At 50.6% G+C, this 19799-nt stretch overlaps 1 protein-coding gene across 2 annotated transcripts in view; it reads left to right on the top strand.

Annotated features, from left to right (window-relative positions):
• Positions 1-19799, top strand: part of SH3GL1 (SH3 domain containing GRB2 like 1, endophilin A2) — a 30589-nt gene that overhangs the window by 1735 nt on the left and 9055 nt on the right. For both annotated transcript variants that reach the window (XM_069790250.1, XM_069790249.1), the window contains exons 2-4: positions 17682-17750; positions 17863-17935; positions 18691-18834. In XM_069790250.1, coding sequence (XP_069646351.1) covers positions 17682-17750; positions 17863-17935; positions 18691-18834 — 286 coding nt within the window. The remainder of the gene's footprint in view (positions 1-17681; positions 17751-17862; positions 17936-18690; positions 18835-19799) is intronic.

Genomic DNA, 19799 nt, shown 5'->3' with positions numbered 1-19799 from the left:
TTCTCGCAAAACCCTGCATCGTGGGATTTTTTTACGACTTCCATGGGAGAAGGTTGTGCTGAAAACTCCGTGTAGGAGGATTTTGCTGGCGTGGATGTGCCGTGGTGGTGTCGCAGGGCAATTAGAGGTGAAGGCTCATTGATGAGTCAGGAGTAGCGTGTTTCTAAAGTCTAAAAACATCATTTTAAAACACCTGATGAAGGCTTCCTCGGGGGGATTTATTGTAAAGTGAAGTCTTGTGTGGTCTTTGGTTTTTTTTTTCTGTTACAGGTGTCTTTTTTTCTTAAAAGGAACCATTTTGGCTGCCTGTGGAAAAACTAAACCCGGCACAGCTGTCCAGGGAGAAGTAACTTGCCCAACGCGCAAACTCGGTGGCCCGCTTGCCTCCTGAGTGCATGTGCACGTACTTCACTTGAGCGCTTAGACTGCGTTTAGTGGCGTATTAAATTGGGAGATAAGGTGTTTTCACAGTTGCGTAGTGTGTATTTGCAACTGCATCGTGAATTCTTTCACAGCTCTTGTTGCCACAGGGTTTTGGGAGCTGATTTAATCTGAAGAAGCTGGGTTTGGTGTGAGGTTTTCCACCAATATTGGTGAAGTGACTTGCTTTGCAGGGATGAGAGGGATGCAGTCCTCTTTCAGAGGTGCTGCCACCCCTTTTGCAGTGCCCTGGTGACCGGCACACGGGTATCTACACTTTAGAGATGCTTTAACTGGAAACTGGGAGTGACTGGTTCCAGTTCAGCCGTTTTTCTGTCTTGTCCTCGTCTCCCTTCCCTTTCCACCCTTCTTCCCTTTCCCTCCACCGGTCCCACTCCTCAGCCACCCCTTGGCTGAAGGAGAAGAGGATTAGTTATTTTTTGGCTCCCTTAAAGCTGTCGGACTCTGCCAAAACCAAACATGTGGAAGATCTTTCCTAAAATGTTATGTTTCATTCCACGTCTGTTGTTAATTGAAGGAAAATGGAGCCAGAACCAAGGTCTGCAAGGACCTCGGCACCACTGGAGCGGCAGGTTTGGGATTCCCCCTGCCTCCCTGCACGACGAGGGGACCAGTTCAGCCTCCTCAGTAGCCGGAGGGAGCAGGGCTTGGCTCGTGGGCTTCTGTCGTCTGATTCCTGCGGGCCCACGTCTCCCCTGGGTGAGGCAGCCGGGCGCCCACATGCAGGAGAGAGCCAAGATAGTATCCTGTAAAAAAAAAAAAAAAAAGAAAAAGTCACACTGGCAAATGCTGCAGATGGTGAGCAGTTCTGTGTGTGCGTCCAGAACAGGTTTTGCTAGTTCATAGCAAAATGTTCTTTAAAAGAAAAAAAAAAAAAAGCTGTAGAAAACATTCTCGCAAAATGAAGGAGGAGAAATAACAACAACAGCGGCAGCTTTGAGCTCTGGCATCGCGAGCTGGGAGCAGGGTGGGAAGTCCCTGCTTGCATGTACGAGACCATCCAGTCCTGGGTACCAACCAGCCTTGATCCATCAGCATCCACTCAGGAATTTGCAGGAACCTGGCGATGTAGAAATGGCTTAATTTGCACCATTTGCCTTTTATACAGACTGATGTAAGTCCTAAGAGCCTGCAAAACTTTTCATTAACCAGTAGATAGGGCAGGCTGCACAAAGCAGGGCACCTGCCTGTGCTGTTCCTGGGCAAATTTGATGCTCACTGGGTGTAAGTGGGTTTGTCACTACTTGCACGTAGCGCAGCAGCCCTGCCTGGCACCGGCAGGTTTATCACCCAGTGGTTTGAAGGGACAAGCCCTAGGGTGGAGGCAGTGCTGTTGTGATACGGTGTTGGTAAACGCAGCCCTTCCCTCCGTGACAGCAGGTCTGTCCTACCTGGGGTTATACACCGCCTGACAGTGCGGAGACAGGAGAAGCAACACAGCCCGCTCGCTGGGGACGGGTCTAATCCGGGGCGTGGAGTGTGGTACCCTTATCCGTAGTCCATCTTCGTGTGGTATCGCCGCGGCTCCCGGTGCAGCTGCTTTGGGTGCTGCCCTGTGGATGCAGGGAGCCGGAGCGGGGAGCGTCCCTCTCCGTTGGGCAGGGCCAACAGGTTGCTCTGCTCTGGGCAGTCGTGGCTCGGCAGGTGACCAAGGCACAGCAAGAATGAGCTTGCCAAATACTGTCATTTTGGGTATAACGGAGCCCTTCTGGGGACACAAGGCATGTTTTTGTATGCCAGCGGTTCACGGGGAGCAGACTCAGGCCAAGCAAGGGTAAGCGAGGGAAGACAGCATCGCTTTTTTAAAGCGGGCTGGTATTCAGCCCTGGGCGCTGCTGTTATCCTGAACAGGATTAACGTGCTCCCAAAGCCTGTGTGGTCCAAGCCTAAACCCTGCTAGGCCTGCCTGGGCTTAGGAACTCGGGTAGCAAGCGCTGGCTCGTGCCCTGCTGTGCCTGGCGAGTCCTGGCCCAAGACACAGGCCAGCAACCTCCTCCTCCACAAGCAAAGTACAAAAGCCATTTTCCAAGAGGCGGAGAGGCGAGTGCTAATTAAAACTAGCAAGCCCTTGACATGCATGCTTTTTCCCCGAGTTTGATGACTGCTCTCAAGGCTTCTGAAGATATTTTTGAACATAAATAGCTACCGCTTGCTTTCTGCCTGGCCTGAGAGCTCAGGATGTGCTCTGTAGCCTCCAACAGCCATTTCAGCACAGAAGGCCCACGCGATTCCCCAGCTCTGTACATCAGCAATGTACGCTTTCCGGCCAGTTCTTAATGAGCCCTAAGAGCTTCCTTCCCCGCAGCTTGGCACCCAGGTGCTGCAATGCGATAGCATCTGCTCCGAAGGCTGAGGCAGAGGAATCTGCTCCTAGATGCACTGCACAGGGACTGTTTGGTGACAGGGGACAGAGTGCAGCTGGCGGGCAGGGATGGCATTTCTCTCTCGTTTGTTTTTTTTTTTTTTTTTTTTGGCCTTCATGGTCATTTGCTCTTGCCCATGCTGGATTGTGACTTCCTTTCCTTCTGTTTGGGTGAGGTCCTTTCTGCAGTGGCTTTGTGCTGTGCTTTCAAATAGGGTTTCCCTTTCCCAGATGATACCTTTTAACAGCTACCTTTTATATTTTTAAGGATAAGTCAGTCCCTCTAGCATCTGGCTCTCTGGGGCTTTCTCTTGTAGGCATGAGATGCCTTTCTGCTCACTGCCTTTGCTCTGTACACAGATGGGTGGTGGGTTTCTCCAGACATTGCAGATGCGCTGTGCAGCACAGGATCTCCTGCTGGAAGAGAAATGGGAAGGGCAGCGTGCAGGATAACCTTCCATGTAGAAAACCAAATCCACGAGTCCCCTTTCCCTGGCTAGAGCTTGTCTGTTGGTGCCCTGTCTTGCTGCAGATGGTTTTGATTGTGCCTGCCCTCCAGCTCTAGCTCGCTCACGCTTTGGTGGAGACTGACACACCCCGAGTTCGTCTGCACATTTTCGCTCAAACTCGCCGCTGTCGGAGTTTAAACCACGGATGGTTTTGGTCTGGAGAGGAACTGTGGAGCTGGGAGAACAGAGGTTCACGCTCCTGCTGCTGACCATCCTGCAGGGCAGTTATCACAGTGGCAGAGAGATCACAGAATCCTCAAATGGTTTGGGTTGGAAAGGACCTTTGAAGGTGATCTAGTCCAACCCTCCTGGGATAAGCAGGGACATGAACTAGAGCAGGTTGCTCAGAGCCCCATCCAACCTGACCTTGAATGTTTCCAGGGATGGGGCATCAAGCACCTCTCTCTGGGCAACCTGTGCCCGTGTTTCACCACCCTCATCATAAAAAATTTCTTCCTTACATCTAGGATCTTCTAGTTCTATTAGATCTTCACCTGCTGCAGCTTTTTGGCCAGTGGATGTGAGCTGAAGTTCTTAGGATGGTGCCAGTGCCCAGAGACGTTAAAGGGGTGCACAGCCCCCTGAGACAGGCCAGTCTCTGCTCTGCAGTGGCATCAGAACTTCATGCTGACTTGTCTTGAATCCTCCAATGATTAGTAAAGCCAAGAGTGGACCTGAGATGCTCCGTGCGGTGGCTTCACTGCTTTCCCAGAAAGCCAAGGCGAGAGGTGCGAGCATGTGCAGGCAGCAGCTTGGGCAGGGCAGCGGGGCTGCCTGCCCCATCCATGGATGGAATCTTGGGGAAGCCCTTGCTGGTGCACTGGGGCCGAGACTTCACCCAGGAGAACACCCAGAGCTGCCAATGGAGGAACCAGGCACCCAAGGGGGGGGTTAAGGTGCTATTTTGGGCTCATGTGTTCTTTTTGAGCTTTTCCGGTGGATTTTGCACACCCATGCAAAAGCGAGTTGGCCCATCCCTCTGTGGCAGGGTCCAAGGAGCAGGAGGAGATCCTGGGAGCAGGTCACACCTTGGCTTTTCTGCCGCAGCGTTGGCTGTGCTTTGATGACAAAGGCAGAATGAGGACTGGGTGCCACAATGGCACGGCGAGCAGGTAATTCCTGGGGGAGGTAGTTGGCAGTGTCGGGCTCTAAGTTCCTGATCTATAAATGGGAATTTGGACCGGGGAGTCAAGGGATTTTGCTGATTTCCTGCCAGCCTGACCTTCCCTCCCACAGCACCCAGTGTTTGCTCTATTAATATTAACCTGGGCTTAACAAGTCCCCTGCAGCCTCCCTAGTTTATCTTCGATATTAATCTGCTCCTGAGGCTGGAGGAAAGCCGGATTTGCTCAAGCACAGTGTGACGTCCCGCCAGCTCAGCTTGCCAGCCGGGGTCTGTCCAGGGGGGAGTCATATTCGGCAGTCAGCCTGAGCATCCTTGCCTGACACCCTGAAGCCCCGAGCAGTTTGCTGTTGCTGGAGATGGGTGTTTCGGTGATGCATGTGTTTGCAGATCCACATATGGCAGGTGAAAAAGTGAAGGACACGTGTCAGCAAACCTCTTAGTGAAGGGTCTAGACTTCAGCACATCGCTCTTCTAGCCTAGGTGATGATGATTGAATACTTGCGGAGATGCCTGCTGTCACGTCTAGCTAAAATGACTGTGTGCAGGATATATTTTCGTATTAACTCCCTCTCCTTTTCTTGCATGATTTGTTGTCGAAATGCCTGGCACGGTGACGTTGTTCGGCTGGTTAATCGTTGTCAGAGCTGAGCTGAGCAGCCCTGTAACAGAGCAGTTTTCAGCTTTTCTTAGTATTGTTCAGCCTGTCTGGAGTCACAGGCAGGGGATGGCTCATGTCTCTGCATCAGTTACTTTAACTTGGCCTTTTTTTTTTTTTCTCCCCCCCTTTTAAGATTGCTTTCATGGCCATTGGGCTCTAACAGTAACAAGAACTCAGATTCTTGGAAGGCGAAGACAGAAAACAGAGGTGGAAAACTCCAGCTCTCCGTACCCTGCTCCGTTTGCTCCCCTTCTCGTTTCTAATGTCAGACAGGGAAAGTGTTATCCTGCGTTTGCAGCTGGGGGAATCTGGGACGCAGGAAGGATACGTGACTCAGGGCTGGGGGGGATTGTGTGGCATTAGGAGCGCTGATTCCTCGTCATCATCTCGCTGTGCGGTGATGCCTGCCCATCTGCCTTGGGGCTTTCTGTCTAAAATGATCTATTTATCTATCTGTTTTCACAGGTTATGGGTGAACTATTGAAAGTGGACGGTGCCAAGGGGGATGGTTTCTGGATGCGGTGGAAGGAAATCCTTCCTCCCCCTTCTCCCTGCCAATACTTTCCTCCTGGGAAAGAGCAAAACAGGGATGAGATCAGGCAGGCTGGCTTGTAAAAGCTGATTCATTTCTCTAGCACTTTTTTTTTTTTTTCTTCCTTCTCTCCCCCATCCCTACATATGCCAGTGCCTTTTGCCAGGGCTCGCAGCCCCATCCAAGCCCCGGGTGGTAAAACTGCAGGAACGGCAGCCTGGGCTGGGAGCAGGGCAGCTCCTCCTGCCCGAGACTGCAGAAATACCAGTGTAAAAATCAAAACTATGGGCTGCCTCAGTGGACCCAATGCCCCTCGGGGAGGGAATTTGCGTGCAGTGGGGTGTGAGGGGTTATTACAAGACCTGAGCCTGCCGCAGCCTGCAATCGATGTTGCTGTCCCTTCTGGAGAAGGCTGCTGGTTTGCACCGTTCCCCAGCAGGATGCCAAACTACCGAAAAGACCAGAAATAAAATAAATCCGTAATCCAGAAGGTCTTGGGTTTGTAATGCCAGCTGAACTCATTCACATGGAAACTCAGTGATGCATTTAGACACTGATGCTGTTTCATAAGACTCCTGTGTTGCAGAGGGCTGCGCTTGTGGTCCTTTCCCTCTCTTTAACTGCGCCGATTAAATCGTCAGCCTGAGCTGTGAAATCAGGGGCCCAGAGCTGGAGCGTGCGGGAGGTTGCTCCTGTCAACGGGGGTGACTTTTCCTGCAGATCTGCTCCCTCCTCAGCTCTGTGTGTCCCCCCCCACTGCCATGGCTGTGTCCCAGCCTTTCACCCCAAGGACCAGATGAGTCTCTGTGCAGAGCCGAAGCGGATGGGGAAGGATCCGGGCTCGTCGGGTTGGGAAAGCCCCGCAGCATCGCCTAGCTTCTCTTTTCATAAGCAGCTGTGTGACATGACTTAGTGCAGGATTCAGCCCTTCTTGGCCTCTCCCTGTGATTATAAAAGATAATATAAAAAATTTTTTTTTTTAAAAAAGGTTTCCTCTTCCTCTCGCCCCCCCCCCATCCCTTTAGTCAACGATCCCATGGCTTTCAGGAACAGGTTCCTGTTGACAGGAAAGGGCCGTGTTTGGCCCAAGCTGGAGGGATAAAACCAGCTGCTCTTGGGATCCTCTCCAGCAGCCGCATGGTTTCATTGCTGGATCTGGGTTTGCCGATAGTGCCCGGGGGTGCTGGCAAGGTCTTCGACCTGCTGGAGCGCAGGCAGAGCTGTCCCCATCGCACTGCGGCTCTCCCAGAGCAGGGGGACGACACATGGTCCCCTGAGGTCCTGGACCTGCCCTGCTGCTCCTCTTGCAGCAGATAGAGAGTCCATCAAGAGAGAGTCTGGGCTGCTCCTGCCTCCAAGAAAAGCCTTCTAGCCCATGGCGTGTGTAATTAGCTTTGTTGCCGATATCTTATTAACAGAACTAGTCTTTTTTCTTTTAAAGCCACTGGGAATTTTAGAATCTTCCTATCTCCTAATACCTGGCTATTAATAAAATTCATGATACTGTCACTAATTAGATTGCTTTTCTGCTAAAAAAAAAAAAAAGGAATTAAACGCATCTCCATAATGAAATTCTGTCTTTCAGACAGAAGATAAAATTTGCATGATTAAAGCTTTAAAGGGCTTTTTCTGATTGAGAAAATGCTTCATAATTCATCCTAGAGCTTGAAAACCAGCCTGTATCTTCTTGTTGGCCCAGACTTTATTCATCCATGATAATTTATTAACTGCTTTCTTGACCAAATCTGTTTTGGCTTTACAGGACTAGCTATATTTAAACTTAATCTTGCCACCTTCCTGACGAAAAAGGCAGAAAAATGATGAACGATTATCTACATACAAAGCAAATCCACTGTGTAAGAAGGTGCTGTTCTTGCCAAACATTCCCCCCCCCCCCCCCCCAATTTTCTTAGCTGTAAGCTCCGTGGTGAAGCGTTTAGAAAACATCTTGTTTGTTGCCAGCGCGTGTCTGTGCACATGCTTTTGGGTGGACTTAGGGGGCACTGGGCAGGCACAAATCTGGAATGCCAGATGTTGGTGTAGCTATTCTCATAGTAAAGCTCCTCCTAATTGTATTGGGTGAATTTTAAAGGCCAAAGGAGTCTGCACTTTTGTGCTTGACAGGGATAACATAATCTAAATGTTATCTACCAGAATTTCTGGTACACCTATTGCTCTGGCTGCAGGGCAGCAAGGTAATAGTGATGCATCAGTAGTGTCATCTGCAGAGTAAAAGTGAACTGCGAAGTGCTGGGAGGGATTTTTTCACATTTAAACCATTCTGAAATGAGTATTAGCAAGTGTTCAATGATGTGCAGCAAGAAAAAATATGGGTTCAGCATCATCTTGCCTGGGCTGGAAGCATGACAGAGTGCCTGGATGTGGGGAAGGCCGCCGTGCAGAGCTCTTGGAGGAACTGATACAGGAGCAGGAGTTTGATCTGGTCCAACACCCGTTGCTGCCTTGCTCCTGGCAGTCTTATGGATGTCTGTGCACTCGTTCCCACTCTCGTTTTCCTTAGGATGCTGTGCTCTGGTCTGATAGCCACTAAGCTTTTCCTAGTATTCAAATTAACAAGGAAAACACATATTTATAGTGTTCTCAATTATTTCTCTCCCTCTTTGATGTTTGTGTACACTGAGATATCGCTAGGTCTGTCCTGGAGTTTTTGCTTGGCCAATGCTGTCCGTGTTAAACGTGCTCTGCATGGGGTTCCCTCTGCCCCCTCCAAGCCAGGAAGAGGGTTTTTTGCCTTCCCTTTGATGGAGTTGAGCTCCTGCCTGAGCTCGGCATCTTTTTTGATCTCTCTTCTGTCTATAAACCTGCCTGGGAACTCACCTTGACTCTTCCCTGAACTCATTAACGCTGTCTGCCACCCAAAACTGAACACGGCCGTGACTAAACTTTTTAGGTAATTGCTCTACATGTCCCATCAGCCTGGCTTGGTCTTGTCATGCTGCAAATCTGGAGGTTCTTCTGCCTCCTTCCCAGTTCCTTGATAGTCTCAGGGCTCTGTTGCTGGTTTTTTCGCTGGGTGATGCCAGTTAGCGTCACGCGCCCCGGGGAGGTGTTTTTTCATCTGCCTTGGTTTGCAGGAAGCAAACCTGTCTTGGTTTGAGGAGCAGAAATCCCATCTGCTGCTCTTTTGCAAACTGTCCTACAGCCATGGTGTTTTCCCCAGGGATATACGGGTGTCGTAAGCACTCCTGTTCCTTTTTTTTTTTTCCCCCTTGCTTTTTGTGAAATCCCTAGGAGCAGCGTAAAGGCAGACAGTTGGGGCTGATGCTCGGTACGCCAACTGAAGGACAGGACTGCTGGTTGCTCTGCCTTAGTTTGTCATTGAAGCTTTGCAGAAGAGGAAACCGAGGACTGCAATTACGAGGAGGCACTTCTAGTGCTTTGTACTTTTATATCATATCTAATCAGCAGCTCCAAGTCACAAATGCGAGGAGCCGCTCGTCCTTTTCCCCTGGGTCTGCAAAGGTCGGGTGGAGTTGCCGAGGAATGATGGCTCAGCAGCTTTGCGAAAGTCAGGCTGTGATTCACTAAGGCTCTTCCAAGATAGGACGTAGGGAGGTTGGGCAGGAAATCTGGATGCAAGGCAAATATTCCACATTTCCCCTCGGTTTAGTGGACTTCCTCTGAATTGCTGTAGTCGCTGCAAGTGGGTGAGGAGAAGGGCAGTGCTGGGGGAGAGGAGAGCTGCTGCTTTTTTTCCTTACATGTTTTTTGTTTTCCCTGTTAACTTGACCCAATTATATTTATATTTTTTTTCCAGCTGAATAGCAATTATGTCTCATTTGGTACAGAGCATGTGAGAAGTAACTAATAATAGGAGAAAATATTTATGATGCAAATGACTGTTGCTGACTGTTGGGAGGCGTCCCCTTCCCTGTAGCAAGAACATTTCAAGTGTCTCCCTGCAGTGAGAGCTGCGTATTGAAACCTTTCTCCTCCAGGGTGAGTCTGCTTTTGAGGCAGCATTGTGCCCTTTCGGCAGGCTGGCCCGTCCCTGGCTCGGCGTTAGCCCGGGCAAACCGAGCTGTCGGCTTCTGCTCGGGGAGGGAAGGAGGCACCATCTTCCTCCTGCTGGAAGAGTTAGCTTGGAGAGCACCGAGACGAGCAGAGCCTCGTAAACAGGGATCACAACCACGATTTTAAATACTGTCATGCTGCAGACAAGGAAAGGACGAATCACCCAAGCAAACAGGGAGCGGCTGCATTGCAGTGCATATGTATGCCCTTCTCTGGCCTGAGCTCTGCGAGTATGACCTGCTGGCTGCTGCTTAAGTTACATTTTTTTTTAATTCATGCTGTCCTCATTCCTCTGAGCCCATCTGCTGGATGGAGATGAGTCATTCGATAGCACTTTGAGTAGGTGATTTGACAGGTGGCTCCCTAGAAAGCTGTCTTTGCATGCGGCAGCTCTTCCTTTGCAATTTCTATATGGTAAGATTACAACCTGAGGTCACTTTGAAGGCTTTCTGCTTTGTCGGGAGGGAAGGGAAGGAGCTCTTCATTGTTCTGGGCTGACCTTCCTGCTCAAAATCAAGGCAATTCCTCCGGCGTTGGGTGGAGAGTGGCTAGATCCCCATCTCAGATGGTGAGGGGGTGGAAAGCTCGGTTTGTTTCTGGACACGTTTTTCCTGGTGCACGTGTCTGGAGGCAGCGGAGCACCTCTACGTGCCTTTGCACAAGTACATCGCTGGTGCTTGGGTGGCAAGTCTCAGACAGGACTGGCCCTCCTTGTGACAGATGGGAACAGGAAAAATAAAGGCAAGAAAGCTCAGGAGAAGATTGAGGGCTGGATAACAGAGTAAAAATGCTCCTGTGAGCTATGTAGCAGGGAGACCAGCCAGCTTAGGTGGCCAGTGGAGCAGTCAGGTGCCCCAAGGCAGGTTAGATTCATGGTAGGGCTGATGTTAGGAGCCAGCAGCAGGGTCTTGCTCGGAGAGGCAGGAGGGTGAGAGCTTCAGCTGCTGTTCCTCTTTCTCTGGTTTGCCCCGCAACCCAGTGGGGATGTGAGAAGTGGTGAGACAGTGTCTGCCGAATCACACCCACCTTCTGTTTTTAGCTCTGCTGCTAACCTGCTCTTGACAGTAGGCAAATTGCTTCCTCTCATGCTCTTTCCTCTTCTAGCGCTTGTCAATCTTCTCTCCTTAGAGTGGCGGCTTTTGGGGTGAGAAAGTCCAGTGGGTGCAGCAGTGCTCAGCATCACAAGGACCACGGAGCTAGCTGCTGGGTGCTTCCAGTAGCTGGGTGCTCTTCAGAGCATGGGGATCTGCTAGGGAACGTGCCTTCCTCTTCGTTACGAGGCTAGTGGTAATTGTTCATTCCTTGTTCCGCACAATAAACACTTAGATCTGTTTTCTTCTCCTTAAAGTAGGTCAGAAGTTGCTCAGATTAGCGTGTGCTTTGCTGTGGGTGTGCCGTACTCTCCTTAAACTGGGGTGTCTGCTGCCTCTCAGCAGCGTCCTTCCTTAAGAAAGGATGCCTTCCATTTTTAATTGAAAAAAAAAAAAAAAGAAAAGCTTAAAGGCCTCTAAGGAGGCAGAATACAGTCAGATCTATACAAAGCTAATGTGAACAGACAGAACTGCAGGCTGGCTGGGGAGAAAAGGGGTGTGCACAGCGTTAAAGTTCTCAGTGGGTTTGCCTCAGCTGCTGCTGCTCCACAGGAACTGCCCGGCCGGTTGTCTCTTCCCAGTTCCCAGCCCCGTATGCTCGCTGCCTTTGTGGCTGGGAACCAGAGATGTACCCGAAATGGTGAGGCCTCGACACGACGTATGCATGCTCTGGATCCCAACTGGTGTCTGCTGTCGGACCAGCACCTTCCAGTCTTGCCTTGTTTCCAAGGATTACGCCAGAAAGGTGACAATTAACTTCTAATGAGACACTTTGTGTTGGCGTGGACAGGCAACACATCAGAGCTCAGACATCTGCAGGGGATTGCCATCGGCCTTGAGACACCTCCCAGTACAAGCTGGTTCCGCAAGGAGCCTCTGCGGTGGCAGAGACGTGCAGGGTGCTCGGGGAGGACCTCCGGGTGTTTTCCAGGTGTTTTTTGGCACCGCTGAGCTCCTGCCTCTCCTGGGCACGCTGTTGGAAACGGAGTGTGTTTCGAGGAGTCTTTTTTGGGGCTCTGCAGCCCTGCCATTGCCAAGCCCTACTGACTGCAGCCGAGTGACTAAACCCATTTACTACCCATCTATTTTAAAGCTTAAATACACACGCAGCGACAAAGTCAATTGTCACGTTGGCTTCATGGAGCTGCGACCGCCCAGCTGCCTCTTACACCGTGATGATAAAGCGACCGGTGAAGATGACTGAAAATTACACTTAATGCCAGGGAGTCACGCCTTGCTGAGCTGGAGCAGTGGTGATGGCTTTATTTAGGTTTTATGGAGCATCCCACAGATCTGTGCCACTGGGCATGACTGAAACTGGGCACTAGCGATCCCAGTTAGCCCTGGTTTTCCTTAACTACTGCTTCTACATGTCTCTACCAGGCTGTCATGTTCTACTCAAGCCCTCTTTATGTGGAGTTCAAAACATTTGCAGCACCTTTTTTAATTGTTTTGTGGGCTGGCTTTTTCCACTGGACTTGCCCTTTCCTGATGAAGGGAGCCAGGGTAAAGCTGCTTGTTTGTTTGCTCATCTGTGGGTTTTTTTATTTCTGTTGAGAGGCAGAGTGTGGTGGGGAGGAAGAGGAAGGCTTTGATACACCAGCATCTGGAAGGATAAGGTTTTCATTCTACTGCAGGCAACTGTTTTGAATGCAAGGATGGCGTATGTTTGATGTGTTATAAATAGGGCTGACTGTTTGCTATGGGAAAAGAAAGCAAGTTTAAAAAAATAAAATAGTTTTTGTGTTTTTCTTGGTGTGTTTTGCTTGTTTGAGGCTGAGAGAGTTAGGGATAATTTCCCATTTTACAGTATCTAAAGGCTAAACAGCAGAATATCAAAATGAGGTATGTGAAGTCCCATGGGAAAGCTGCTTGTTAGCGGAAAATGACACCGACTTACGGCTCCCACATCCACAGGTTGGGCAGACGAGGACCTTCAGGTGGGGTGTGCTGCAAATCTGCCCTCCTCTGGGTTTCGAGGTGCCTTGCAGGTGCTCCTTGGCTGGCAGAAGTTTGGCTGATGGCGTCTTCCCTCTCAGTTTGTCATGAATTTTGTTGATGGTGCTGCACAAAAATCTCCTTTTTCTTTTTTTCTATGCATCTTTCACACCTCTGCCAACAGCAACCTCTGGGAGCGATGCAGCAAGGCCACGGTACAGAACAGCCCATACCATTGCTCCGAGCTGGGACTGTCCATCTCTTCTCGGGGATCTGCTGCTCACAAAACCTTTCCCGATCTTCTGTGCTCCTAAATTTATACAGGCTCATCCTGGCCAAACACCTGCCGCGTGGCGAAATGTGCTTGGCATGGGCTTGTGCCTGGCAGGAATGTTAATGGGGGTGATGCTGCAGCCAGCTACGAGGGAAATGCAGCTTTGGGGTGGGAGCGGGTGTGTCAGGGTCCTTCTCCAGGCATTTGGGATCTGTTTGGGTTTCAGTGACGGCATGGGCAGACTGATACCTGTCTGTCCGATCCATCTGGTTCGTGTAAGGATGCCCACTGCAGTATAGCAAGGGATGGACACTCGGATTTCTTTATTTGCTGCAAGTTGTCCTGGAGCCGAGCAGATGGGATGAAGGAATGGTGGCTTTTGAGGAGGGGTGCGTGGATTTTGTGTTGTAAATTGGGAGCGGCTGCGCAGGCCTTCTTGTTTCTCTCCCACTCCCAGCTGTAAAAGAGAAGCCCTCTTCATTACGCCTTTCTTCCCCCTCTGTGTACACATACCATTCCTGCCTCTCCCCGTAGCCAACCTCCTGCTGCAGTAGTTAGTTAGTTTAAACAATAGGTCTTTCATTTCCGAAGATCTTCCACCATGCGCAGCCCTCCGGTGGGTTTTGAACAGCGAGGGGAAGTCGGGATTGTTCGCGTTCCCACGCCCCTGCGAAGGAAACCGATGGAAGCCCCCGTGAGCAGCCCTTCGGTGGCAAGAAGTGGCCGTATCTCATCCCTCTGGATTAGCTCTCCTGCAGACGAAGCAGGCTGGATGCCGCGCTCCTGGTGATGCTCGCCGGGGTGGGAGCCGCTGCACCAGCCTTGAATTAAATGCACCTCCCTACTCTCTGATCTCAGGTCGGAGCTATCTAGGGCATATTTTAAGTGCCAGTATCCTTTTAATTAAACATGGATGGGAAGCGAGGGATTGATTCCTAGCTTCTCTGTTGGAGTTTGCGTGCACCGTCTGCTTCAGCCCTCTTCCCCCACCCTGCGGCATGGTTGGGTTGGGATGCCAGGTAAACAGCCGTCCCGTTTTGAAGCAGTTTTTATCTTGCTGGGCTGTGATGCCCAACGATATCGCCTTGTGCTAATATTTGCTCTAGGAAGCATTTGGCTTCGGCTACTGTGGCAGTGCAGCTGAGGGCTTCTGCTCTGTCACTGCGCCCTGCTCCCCTCTCTGAGCTGCAGCAGGGCTTGCTTCAGGTTTAACCTATTAGTATGTGTCCCATCCTGGCGGGGCGGGGAAATGAAAGAAACCAGAGAGCGTAGACTTGTTCTCATCTTTCACGCCGAGCCAGCTGATGCCCTTCAACATAAGCGTGCAAGAGAGTATTTGGGCCACTGAATTGGGTTAGCGATTTGCATGTCTTGCCTTGCCAGTCCCTTCGCTGGCTTCACATCTGTCTTGGCTGCAGCGTTTGCAAGAGGTTAGGTCCCCAACTGGGGGAAGACAGACGTATCCCACATCTTCTCTTGGCTGCTCAAGAAATAAAAGTGCGGAAGAATCGTCACCTCATCCTTGTAGAAGTCCCCAAGTCGCTCCCTGGAGGAAGCTGTGCTGGGATGTGCGCTGGCAGCATTTCACCGACCATCTTCCAGTTCACTTGGGCCAAGCTGGACGCTACGGGCAGCGCGTGGATACCTTCCTTCCTCTCCTGTCCTGCAAGCAAAGGGCGAGCTTCCTGATGAACTTAACGCTCCCCTGAGAAAGGCAGCTGCCAACTTGCCAGCCTTCGCAGGCTCTTTGCAGGCAGCGCGACGAGATGCACGATGTGGCACTTGGAAACTTGGCTCCCAGTCGTGTCGTGAAGCTCTAGGTTAAACAAGGAGCCGGCGAGGGCTTCTCCTGGCTCGTGTCTTGGCTAGCGCCGTGGGGGAATCTGCATTACTTTGTCTTCTTGCCTGACAGATTTGGGAGCGTGGGGATAGGGATGGAGCCGCTGCGGATGGCACACAGTCCCTCTTCTTTCCTCCCGTGATGAAGCCTCCCAGTTTAATTAGAGCCAGCAGGGAGAGAACCTCAATCTTATTATTCCTTCACAGCAGGGCATCAGTAGCATTTCTTGGACGTCAAAAGGAGGATTAAATTAGTCTGCAAGTGAGGAGGTTTTTTACCTCCTTCACGTCTCTGGGCTTTCTGGGAGGGTGTTAAGCCTCCAAAATCACTGTGGTGATCAATGCCTTTGACATGGCATGCAGCCCCCGATTACAGCAGAGCTCCCTGCCAGAGGGGTTATTTGCAGCATTCTTGGCTGCAAATCATGGGTGGGTGGGTAGAGAAAAGTGGGAATGGAATTGCTTGGGATAATTGCACCCTTCCCAGGTGTACTAACGAGTCAAGGAGGTTTCCGGAGGTGCGACCTTTGTGAAAGTGATCCGTGCCCCTTTCTGGTTGCGGAGGCTGCGGGACTTTTGGCAGGGGACAGGCGATGGCAGCTGGGAGCGAGCTTTGCTCTGCTGAGCTTGCCCTGGCAGGCAGAGCAACTGCTTCGTGAGGTTTTTTTCTAGACTTGGTGTGTCTAGAGAGGAACGTGTGCCTCCCCAGCTCGGAGCTGGCTTGCCAGGGTGTGTGCTGGCACCCCAAGTGCGGAGCAGGCGTCCAAAAAAAAAATAAAAAGGCAAGAAATCACACTCAGATCGGTTGCCTATCTGCAGGCAGCTATGGGTTGATAATATCGCTTCAAGCCTCTTCCATGTGCTCGCCGGACGCGGCATGGCAGGGTGCAGGGCTGGGCCATCCTGGCATGCTCTTGCTGGGTCCTGTGGACCTGTGAAGACCTTATCTGGGGGTTAAGCAGGAGAATGAAATCCAGAGCTGACCTGGGCAAACCAGGAGAGCAGCAACCCTTTCCTTTCCCCCAGTGTCTAAATGTCAAGGGTGAACTACAGCAATCCCTCTTTGTCTGGCATCTCGGGTCCTTTGCTGAACTGTGCTTCCTCCGAAAGAGAAAAAAAAGGCTTCCCTTGGTGCAGCGAGGCCCCGAGAGGCTCTTGCCTCCGTTGTCAGCCTTGTTGAACCCTCGTTTTGGCCCTGCAGTGATTGATGCTGTGCAGCTCCATGCTGAGCGGTCAGTTAGAAGAGCTCTCTGTGCTCTCCAGCCTTTTCTCCGCAATGTCTGCGCTACCTCAGCAGCATTGAGCAATTGCTGATGTCTCCCCACCGAGATGCAAGAAGCTTATCAGCCGTGGCTGTGCTCTGAGCAACAATGTTTGTGCTCAGCACCAGAGCTGGGTGCTTGGCGTACCGAGCGTCTTCGGATATGCGTGTTATTTTTTTTTCTCCTTCCTATTTTGGGGTCTGGAAATGGGATTTTGCCGAAACGCTAACGATCTTCTTCTTGTTTGTAATAACAAGCATTTCTTCTGCATGTCCTGCTTGGTAACTTCATTTTTGGGGCTGAGCGCTGCGTGCTAGGTGCGAGCACACAGGGCAGAGTGGCTGGTGTGGTGTCTCTGAGTGCTTTTGAAACTGGATGATCACCTAAAGGTTCCCCCCCCTCCCACAGCCCCCGCTTTCCTCAAGAAAGTAAGAAACCATTTTGAATCCCCATGGGAGCAGGAGTGTTTCAGAGGAAGAAAGACTTGATAAAATCGAGTATTTGATGTTGAAGTAAACAAACCTGTATTGTTCATCCAGAACTGGAGTTTTGACTACAAACAGGAGAAATTCCTGGCAATGCCCTGCAGCAGGCATCAAGTGCTTGGGAGTCAGCGCCTGTTTCCTAGACCACTTTTGATGTCTGTATAAGTAATTTGCTGTCCATTTGGACCAGTTTGGGGCAAGGTAATCACTAATTTTGGCTGATCTGTATGTCCTGCATCCCCAGGCACTGCCATTTGCTTTCCCACACCAGCATGGGGCTGGGAAGGAAATTTTCCTCTCCATTTGGACTTCAGGGAAGGACACTTTTAGGTGGACTTAATAAGGCCCTTCTTATCTTTCAGCTCAGGCAGTTGAATGGTGAGGTTTAGGGAGCAGGGGTCTTTTCTTAGACCAAGTGCTATTTAGAAGTAAGTTGATAAGCCCTTCACACAAATAGCCAAAAGCAGCCCTGTCTTTGCAGCTTGTCAAACATCTCGCCTTTTGACTAGTTTTAGAACAGGCGTCAGAGACGTTTTGATAAATAGATTTGAAAATTTTACCATAACTTCTGCAGATCTCTTTATCCTGCACTTACAAAGAATTCAGACCCCTGTGCCCCAGATCCTGAGCTCCTCCAGCATTTCCCCTAGGAGTGATGGTTTAGGGATTTGAGGTCTCTGCTCTCTCCAGACTCTGTTCTTGTGCTGGCTGCTGTGAGCAGAGTGTGTTCATTCCCTGTTTACTTGCATTTTGTCGTGTGTAAAACTGAAGCCTTGGCTCAAAATGGAGTCGAGAGACAATTCTGCTGCTTGCTTTTTCCAGCAAGTGTTGAGTTGGAGCCGTGTGGTGTGATTTAAGAAGCTGTGTAGCTTCTGTTAGGTGAGGAATATCCTGACTGAGCTGTGCTTTGGGAGGGTAGGAGATGCTTGGATTTTTAGTGGGGCAGTGTTAGCAGAGCCACATCTTTTTGATGTGCTTTGGGCTGTTCCTGCCACCTCCTTTCTCTTGCAGATGCTGCCTGGGCCACCCCTCTTCCCTTTCTGTCTCAGGGACTTACTGCATGAGGTATAAGGAGCTTTAAGCAGTTAGTACCGTGCCTGATTGCTCCTCCCTTGTTCTTTTTCTGTAGCTGGTCAGCGAGAAGGTCGGAGGGGCCGAAGGGACCAAGCTAGACGATGACTTCAAGGAAATGGAAAAGGTGAGTAGGGAACAAGAGAAATCTCTAAAATCACCTATATAACTCCTCTGTGACCTTGCTGAAGCCCTGAGCTGATCTTCACTGCTGCTGGGTCATCTTGTCTTTCCTACAGAAAGTGGACCTGACCAGCAAGGCAGTTACAGAAGTATTGACCAGAACAATAGAGTACCTCCAGCCGAACCCAGGTGAGTGCCTGGACTTCTCCTCTCCCCTTCCCTCTGCCCCCCAGTTTTCTAGGGAAAGAGGCAGAGGGGGCAAAGAGGCATCAGAGAGAACTTTTTTGGCCCTGATATACTGGTACCAGCCCACGTTTGAGATCAGACATGCTGCCTCCCTTGACCGGAGGTGTGCTGGGCCATGTTGTACATGTGGCCATCCTGTGGCCTTGCTGGCTGAGCTAGCGGGGTCTGGCCCCTGGGTCGCTGGTGCTTTGCAACTCAGGTGAAAATCCTGATACCCCTCTTTCCCCATGCTGTGTTTCTGGGCTGTAAGGCACTGCTGTTGCTGTTGAACAGTAAAAGAACTGACACATCTTTCACCTTGGACCTAGAGAGGCCCTGAAGGGGACCTTTTTTTCTGGGGTGTCCAGAAAAAGTGGCGTCTCTGGGCTGGGAAGGGGTGGCTGGCTTTGTAGGCATTGCCTCTGGAGCCTGCTGTCCTGCATGCTTCTAGCCAGCTCATTCAGAGAGCGCTCCAGGGACTATGGGAGGGCTGGGGAAACTCCTTTGGCCTTCACTAGTGAACTGTGGGGAACTATTTTTGCTTGCTGTCTTGGAAAAGAAACTTCTCTTTTCGTAGCAAATTATATTTCTGGTAGATGAAGACAATAGGGCTTCTTGGCTTTGGGTGTAGCTTTAAACAAAAAAAAAGTTGGCAGTGGCCAGCAGCTGCTGGCAAGTCCAAGTAATTGCAAACACGGCTGTGGCTGTTTCTGTGCCAGCTTCCAGAGCCAAGCTAACCATGCTCAACACGATGTCGAAGATCCGCGGGCAGGTGAAGAACCCTGGCTACCCGCAGTCGGAAGGGCTGCTGGGGGAGAGCATGATCCGATACGGCAAGGAGCTGGGCGAGGACTCCAACTTCGGTGAGTGTCCCATCAGGCCAGATCCCCCTAGGAGCGTGCAGATGAGATGGCGAAGGCTGCTGCCAAATTTCCAAGCTGTTACTCTAAATTCTGGAAGGGCTGTGTGACCCTTTGCATCACCTAACAGTACTGGGGGGTCTTAAAAGAGGTTCGAAGGCTTCCACCCAGGGCAGCAGGGAAGCGGTGAGCAGAGCCCAAGTGTCCTGGATCCCAATCCATGGCATTATGTGCAAAGCCACCTCTTAATGCTTTCTTATTAAACACTGAGATAAATTTGCGCATAGGAAAAAATGCTTCCTTGCTTCTAAGCTGAACAACGGTGACGTGGAAACTAGATTGAGTGAGATGGGGAGTTTTATGGTGCAGTTTCCAGCTAGACCTCTGCTATAGGGAGGCTGTAGCCAAGAAATCTTTTTGCGTGGCGATTTCTCATAACCACGTGTGACTTGCAGGGAGGAGGGGGGTGAAGCTTTTCAGTGACATCAATTTTAATCCACTAAAACATCAGCCTGCGCACGTGACAGACCTGGTACAGTGCACAGCTGTCTGATGGCTTCCAGCGCAGGGAGGAGCCTTCTTGCCTCAGGAAAACTAAAAAGCTCTGGCTACTTTGTGGGAGTGACGAAGGATTCTCAAGGGTGTCTCTGGCCTACTCGGAGCCCTGCATCTCTCTTGGCTTGCAGGAACTGGAGTTGTTACAGAGAGCAAGGGGGAAGGAAGCTTTTAGAAGAACACACCAAACCTGATTTCCTTGAAGCCTCTCTTTAAAGGAACACTTAACTTGATAAATTGCTATGTTAGTACTGCATCCCTCCCTAGGACAGGTTATCTAGAGTACCACAATTGAAATAACTCTTCTTGTATGTTTATTTTTCCAGCTGGACAGTAGAGTGATGTTTTCACTTTACCCTCTATTTCACTTGTGTATTCTCCTGTGCTAATGTAGTGCTGAAATGGTTGGTTTG

This window comes from Haliaeetus albicilla, chromosome 8, assembly GCF_947461875.1.
Source record: "Haliaeetus albicilla chromosome 8, bHalAlb1.1, whole genome shotgun sequence".
Classification (NCBI taxonomy): domain Eukaryota; kingdom Metazoa; phylum Chordata; class Aves; order Accipitriformes; family Accipitridae; genus Haliaeetus; species Haliaeetus albicilla.
This window is presented reverse-complemented; position numbering and strand designations above follow the sequence as displayed.